Source organism: Melanotaenia boesemani, chromosome 6 (assembly GCF_017639745.1).
Source record: "Melanotaenia boesemani isolate fMelBoe1 chromosome 6, fMelBoe1.pri, whole genome shotgun sequence".
Classification (NCBI taxonomy): Eukaryota; Metazoa; Chordata; class Actinopteri; order Atheriniformes; family Melanotaeniidae; genus Melanotaenia; species Melanotaenia boesemani.
This window is the reverse complement of record NC_055687.1, coordinates 34,580,307-34,588,196: the sequence shown is the minus strand read 5'-3', so window position 1 is coordinate 34,588,196 and position 7,890 is coordinate 34,580,307. Positions and strand designations below refer to the sequence as shown.

Genomic DNA, 7,890 nt, shown 5'->3' with positions numbered 1-7,890 from the left:
TTCTTCTTTTATACAAAAGTTTTCTTAGAAACTTTCATATTATTATTATGATTTTGCACTAAAGATTAAAAAATAAATAAAACTTAAAAACAGCTGAAACCGCCATATTCAATGAAAACCAGAGTTTACAATACTAATGTCTGTGTCTGTTATTTGTTTCATCTACTAAAATCAAATTATTTAAATATAAGAAATTAACATTTTTGGGGGGGCAACTATTTTTATGAAGCTGCACTGCGATTAATCAAGATAAATTAATTACAATGCCTCAAATTCATTATAATTCATTGACTCATTCAACGATGCCCACCCTAACACACACATGTGTGTGTGTATGTGTGTGTATATATATATATATATATATATATATATATATATATATATATATATATTTGTCATGTTTGTCAGTTTCACAGTTACATATGTGTTCGGCTGGAGAATCTGAGTGACTGTAAAATGGTATGTTTTGAGAAGATATTGATCAGGAAACTATCATCTGTCGGAGGCCTGAAAATCCTCCACCCTACATAATTAATTCAACTTCCAAATCTCTGAAATCACGGTAGCTGGCAGCAGCTTCAGTAACTCAGGGTTTCTTCAAAGTGAACCTGTGAAAGAGCGAGTTTCCTCCGTAACTCAGAGTTTGAAACGGAAACGCTTCAGTGTGCCTAAATTCTGCCCGGTTAAGTTAGTTTTCTGGAAAACCCTCCAGGCAAAGGGCTTTTTTATTTTCGTTATATTACATAAACAGACACGTACACACACACACACGTCCATCCGGTTAATCTGCATTAATTCTGTATTAGTGTCCACGGCTTTTATTTTGACACTTAGCGGAAGTTTTGGTGTGCTTGTTGGTTTCAATCATGCTAACTTGATGATCAAGCGATTCCGTCTGTTCTGCGGAAAACACCCAGAACCAAACGTGTCGGACGGGGAGCTGATGGGATCTAAAGAGGAGACTTCTTATGTCTTTTCTTCTCCTCTTTCCTTTCTTTTCTCGTCTCTTTCTTTCTCTTGATCAGATGTAATTATTTCCCAGTGTGGATATACGAGCTCTCCTGGTTTCTTCCCGTGGACAGCTAAAAACCTCAACATTCACAGGGTAATAACGATAAGACCCTGAGGACCGGAACATTTGAACGCATCTGGACGAACCCCCTCTTTCTGGAAGAACCGGAGGAGGGAACGTGTTTCCAGAGAGTAGACATGGTGAGTGGAGTCCGGGTAGAAAACCGTATTCAGACAAGTTTCCGACAAAAAAACGCATCCATCTCTGACTGCAAGGTTCTGCTGAGAGGAGAGGACACCGAGTCTTATTTACCCGACAGGTTCTGATCAGGTCCAGGTTTCAGTGCGCGTGTATGTGGGTGTGTGTGCATTTGCTTCAGCACCTGACAAAGCGCAACATGTAGGGAGGAAGGCCCGCAGCAGCAGCAGCCTGGCCTCTGGAGGGACGTGACGCCGAAATCAATCCATCTTATCTATTTTACAAACCAGTTTCCATAAACACACCAGATGTCTTCCCTGGACTGCTGTCAGCTCTTCTTCCTCCATATTACTGAAAATAAACCCGTTTTCTGGTGTCTGTTAAATGTTTAATCTGTAAAATCCGTTTGGAGGAAATGAATCTAAGCGAGGAATGTGGATCATCAGGTTGGGTTGGTTGAATGAGCTGCATCTCTGAAGTTAAATGTTCATGTCTTCTTGTGGTGCTCTTTGTTTTCAGACCCAATGAGATGGAAACCTGAAACACAAACAGTGGTCCCTCAGAGGACGGTGGAGACAGAAAAATCCCACCATCAGAAGTGAGCAGTGGAGCTGTAAATGTCCATGTTTGTGGGGCTGAATGTGGAAGCAGGAAGTGGACAGTGTTTGGATCAGGGTTTACATGTGACTCAGGACTAATGACCTGGACTGAGCAGCGGGGGTCTGGTGATGTTCCATCTATGCTGCAGAACAATCGTTACACTTCACATGTCCGGGGTGGACATGGTTTGTTCATCAGTGAGGGACACCACAGCCGATGATGTAGGAGTTGTTGATCTGCTCCTGCAGGACGACAGCGTGCTTTCCGTTTCTGATAAACAGAGGAAGAGGAGGCTGTGAGTGTTAACCATGCCCAGGAATCAGGCTTTCTCAGAACCGGAGTACTCTGCTGAGTACTCAGCGGACTGCTCTGTCACGCTGCCCTCTGACCCCGGACAAGCCGTGGGGCGAACACACGAAGTCACGGTGAGGAACTCAGGATGCTGCCTCTGCCTGCCTCGCTTCATGCGCCTGACATTCTCCCCCGAGTCTCTGGAGAACCTGTACCAGACCTACTTCAGACGGCAGAGACATGAGACCCTGCTGGTGCTGGTGGTGTTCGCCGCCCTGTTCGACAGCTATGTCATCGTCATGTGTGCAGTGGTCTACACCGCCGACAAGCTGGCCTCTGTGGTGGTGGCTTCAGTGGGATTAGCGGGGGATGTTATCCTTTACCTGCTGTGCCGCTTTGGACTGCTTCCAGATCGGATTTCCAGACGGATGGTTCCCTACGCCCTCTGGGTGCTCATAGCAGCACAGATATTCTGCTATCTGGGTCTGAACTATGCCCGCTTCCACCATGCTAGCGACACTGTGGGCTGGCAGGCTTTCTTCAGCTTCTCCTTCTTCCTGACGCTGCCTTTGAGACTAACGCCCATTGTGCTCATCACAACCATCTCCTGTGGGGTCCACACCCTGGCTCTGGGGGTCACCATTGCCCAGCATCAGCAGGAGGACATCCAGGGGGCCGCACTCGGCAAACAGGTAAGAGGTGGTGTGTGTGTGTGTGTGTGATACCATGTAGCTAGACCTCCATCTCTGTGAGATACAAGGTCTCTGGAGCTGATGTTAGATGTTCAGACCTGCTGGATCAAAGTTTTGGTGCTAAAATTTAAATCTCAGTTCAAGATATTCTTGGTTCTTTAAAGCATATTAGCAGCTAAGGTGGTTCAGCAGATTGCTGGTGTTTCCATTTGCTGCAACAACTATCTGGACATGATTGTCACTAACAAGCTGCTTGCTACACGTCTGACCTTTTACAAGTATCTCCGGACAGCAGATATGTCATCAGGGCCTGAAATTCACTGCGGGGTTGTGGGAATCACACATAATAAAATCAGTTTCTGTAAACCTAAAGGCCCGTTCATGCTTGATGCAGAAATACACAGACGGACGGACGGATAGTTTCGTTGGCCTTCTGCGTCGGTTACGCATGTAATTTGGTGTGTTTTCAGGGAGCTTAGTTATCCATAGCTTGATGCAGAATAGGGCTGCAATGATTAGTCGACAATAAAAATAGTTGACAATGAATTTACCCGTCGACTGTTGTCAGCAAAAAAAAAAAAACAAAACTACAGAGTGAGACATCGTCGTCTTCCCTTTCTCTGCTGAGAGTTGCACACGCGCAATACAGTCCGCCAGGGGAAAAATATGGTGGCCGAATAGGTGGCAGAGGACGTCAAAAGTCTGAAATAACTTCACGTTACACTTTACAAAATAAATTAAATACATCTGAGATTTGTAAAGCGGACCTTGCGTACCACGGAAGTACGTCTGCAATGCTCGAACATTTAAAGAGGAGGCACGTCGGACTTACATAACAACCTCATGAGATACGTAATCCGATCGGTCGACTAGTCGTTTTAATAGTCGCTGACTAATCAACCATCAGAATAGTCATTAGTTGCAGCCCTAATGCAGAAGATGGAGCAATACCACCGGAAATTTGGGGGACAGTGCTGAGCAGAAAAGCTGACATGCGACCATCAAAAAAACAAACCAAAGAAGAAGAAGAAGAGGATCAGGAAAGGAACAACAAAGAAGAAGAATGAAAGCTTTTGAAGAACTACATACGAATGTTTAGGGTGTGTTGGGCGGCTGGAAGCAACTTTATAGCGACGCATTACCGCTGCCAAACGGTGGCGAAACTGACGTCGGCTGGTGAGAGTGAACCCTGAACTCAGCACTGCCCACTAGTGGAGGACTTGACCTAACAACCATGGCAACTCAAAACATGCACGGAAGTATGAGGACGGCAGCGTATGACAATGTTTGAAATGGACGTTGCTGTTTACGTACGTAAGGGAGCATAAATGGGCCTTAACTCTTACAATGCAGGAAATTTCCGCGTAGTTACAGAGGTGTGACAATAATGTGCAACAAAGGTTTGCATCGGAGCCATAAAAGTTTGGAATAAATAAAAAAAACTAGAAGAAAGAAGAGGACTTCCGCTACAGATTCAGTGCTCTCTCCTTCTTTCTAAACTCTGAGTTCCCTCTGCTGTCGCAGCATCGCTGTTAAACCAATCGTTGAAGGTGGATTTCCTGCCGGAAAGACAATCCATTCATATAGTCACATGTTGTGTCTTTGCATTTATAGGTTAGATGTTATATTTATTTTAATCTATCACTCCCAAGTTCTACATTTGATCCGTTTTATGGTTCGTCATCTAGTTAAATTTGATACTTGTCTGAACAATAAAACAACCACAAACTACTTTCTTTATATTTTTCTGTCTTAATCTGTTATATTGTAAATACTGACCAGTATTTTCCGGAACTCTATTAGTGGAAAACAGAAGTAGCTGGATAGTTTCCTCGGGGCATCTTTAGCAAAAGTAGTTTATTCAAGTGTACTTCTTTTATAGTAAAACTGAGGCAGTATACCCCAAGTTTACTTTTTATATACTGTATTTTATATACTTAAGAATAGTATAGTGAGGTATACTGGGCTTATACTGAAAAGTATAAAAAAGGTATAAAGAAAAGTCTACTAATGCTTGTACTTGCTACAGAATAAAGGCAAGTCACTGACTCATGCTTCCCTTTGCAAAAAAGGAAGCATTTTAAATGGAAATGGAGCAAAGACTGGAACATTTTAAGTTCATAAAAGTATACTTAAAGTATACTTCAATAAACTAAAATGTGAATTAAAGGTATATCACTACTACAGTGGCAGTATATAGCCTAGATTAGTGTACTTGTTGTATACTTGAAAGTATACTTTTAAACTTTAAATGATCTAATAAAAATGTATAAAACCCAAATGTAAATATTATTACAAAAACATCAGTTAAATGTCGTTTGTGGCACAAATTGATGATCAAACAGTCCAAAAATAGCATGAAACGGGATTTATAAATAAATTTATAAATAAATGTTGTAAAATATAAAATTGAATTTGAAAATGGTAAAATCCTAAACTGCACAGCCATTTACAGGAAACAGAAACGTTAAATGATTGTATTTGTCTTTATATGACACTGATTAATTAGAAGTAATTAGTGCATACTGAGTTCATGACCCCTCTTCCATCCGCTGCATCCACACAAGCATCAACAAATGGTTGCCATGGAAACGTGCCGCACATCATCATTGATGTACAGAAAACTGCCACTCACAGAAATAAACCAGAGTGTGATACAAAGACTTTTTTTTTTTTTTGTTAGACAAATTTTGGAAAGTTAAGTGAGGGCTGAGAACATTATTCAGATAAAGAACAGACTGCAGGGTGAATGGAAAGTGCTCAAACAGAAATCATCAGGATTAAATATCTAAACAAGGTCTGATCAGACTTCCGGTGAGTGATGTGATGTCGACTGATCTTTCAAAAGAAAAAAAAGAGAGACACCACGTCTGATTAGGGATTTAGTTCATCCTGAATGTGCAGCTGAAGAGGAGAAACTCAGTTACTGGGTCTAAACCTGCCAGCGAGCAGGTTGGTCTCTGAGTCCAGCTGAACTCTTTCTGTGAAACAGAAAACTCAGTTTCCTTTAACTCTCTGCATGAAATAACTCAGAGTTTTGACTGAACCCACTTTCTGGAAATAGGCCCCAGTACACAGTTGCAAGACAACTGAAACCTGTTGTTTTACAAAAACTAGCTACCCGGAGCTACCCTGAATGTTTACAAGCGTCCGCACATAGAAGTATTTCAAGAGTATTAGAGTAATGAGAGTCGACTCTAACCGTTTCATGTTTGATTCCAGATGAATAACCTTCTCTTATGGGTGCGACGGTGTGTGAAGTGTTTTGCTGCTTAATTTAAGCAGGCCTTTTAAATCTGAGAAACATAATGATTATGATAATAATAGGCTGAATAATATTTATCTTTGGTATTAAACGGACAACCACATCTACTTTTGACTGAAACATTGATATTTTTTCTATTCATTATGTAATCAACTTACTGTAAACAAACACTGTTGAACATCTCTGATTATTATTGAACTATTACGTAGCAATTGTTTCATTGTTGTTCCACCATAAATTTGAAAATGAAAAAGAAATCAAACAAACCCAGTCAGCTGCAACTGCCATGACCAATATGGTTGATCGTATCCTAGCAACGGACCGAAGCGGTGTCTGTTTTTTATTGATGAAGACTGACTTTCAGAATAGAGTTGCGATATAGTGGGGCTGTTGTCCATCATCTTAACTGCATTTGGGTACTCTTGGTCCATCTTTATCTCCAGATCAATGACAAGATCACAGCGTATAGAGGCGGTGAGAGGACGAAAGTTGGGGGGGGTTCGTAAAGAGTAACGTGTCTCATTTTATAATTTCCTTAACTTTATACTTGGCATACAGTATGTTTGAAAAGGTAGTTAGTTTTTAGATGAGTTCTTTTACTGTGAGGTTGGAAGTCACTGTGTTTTTCTTGCATTGGAAAAAAGTGCATGTATTTAAAACAAATGAATAAATAAATAAAATAAAAAATAAAAACATAATGCTTCCTAGAGATTTCTGGGTTGGGTTATCCTTACATGTTTAGAACCAACTTTCTCAGTGCACTTTGTCAAGTAAAAGAAGTGCACCCTGAAGAAGGCGGTGACGATTTGCACAGTCAGCATTTGTTCTATTGGCTGGAGGACGTTTGACAGGCAGCTCGTTCAGCAAAGTGTGAGGGAAAGAGACCAAGCTGGAGCACAGGAGATTTTAACCTGCAACCCTGAACTTGAGAAGAGGAGCAGAGTTTGAAAGGAAGAGCAATGTATTTGAGAGCAAGGAGGAACTTTTGGAGTGTGAGAGCAGAGTTTTTAGAGAACAAAATCATGAGCGTGAAAACCAGAGCAACCCCAGGTGTGCTGGAGCAGGGAAACATAGAAAACCTGCAGGATTGTGGCCTTCGAGGACTGGAGCTAGACACCATGGCCTTAAAGCTTTCTGCTGCTGTATTTAACTGTTTTATTCTCTCTTTTTTTTCCAGCTGCTGGCCAACTTAGTGATCTACATGTGTGCCATCACTGTAGGCATCATGTCATACTACATGGCTGACAGGAAGCATCGGAAGGCCTTTCTGGAAGCGAGACAATCCCTGGAGGTTAAACTAAACCTGGAGGAACAGAGTCAGCAGCAGGTTAGTGCATGTATAGCTGAGATAGTTCAGGCTTCAGGGTTCATGATAGATAGATAGATAGATAGATAGATAGATAGATAGATAGATAGATAGATAGATAGATAGATAGATAGATAGATAGACTCATTAAAATGACCTTATTGAACACATTGAACCTGGAACTAACAAAGCCTATAGTTATTGCTTATAAAAAGACATTAATCATTAAATAAATGGAAAAAAGAATAAAACAAGATAATAAAATCTTGTTGCGTTTATTTCTTATGGCTATATATACATTTTTTTCACAGTAATTTCAACTGAAAAATGTTTTCACTTGGAAAACAAAAGAAAAATGAAATGCCCTGTAAAAGCCAAACAGGGTTAGCGAGCGACTGAACGGTCTTGCAGGTGATCTCTCTCGTGTCATATTTGACAGCAGCATGTTGCACCAGGAGCACGTGATAAACCTGTGCGAGGCGAGTCGTTTGCCAACTCTCAAGCATCAGCCCTAAAACTCACGCAT

General features: G+C 41.2%; 1 protein-coding gene across 1 annotated transcript in view; it reads left to right on the top strand.

Moving 5' to 3' along the window:
• Positions 1–866: 866 nt before the first annotated feature.
• adcy3a (adenylate cyclase 3a) overlaps positions 867–7,890 on the top strand; it is a 55,850-nt gene continuing 48,826 nt past the window's right edge. Inside the window, exons 1-3 of the mRNA XM_041988508.1 lie at positions 867–1,212; positions 1,730–2,793; positions 7,236–7,385. Of these exons, the coding sequence (XP_041844442.1) occupies positions 2,119–2,793; positions 7,236–7,385 (825 nt within the window). The 5' untranslated portion in view covers positions 867–1,212; positions 1,730–2,118. The remainder of the gene's footprint in view (positions 1,213–1,729; positions 2,794–7,235; positions 7,386–7,890) is intronic.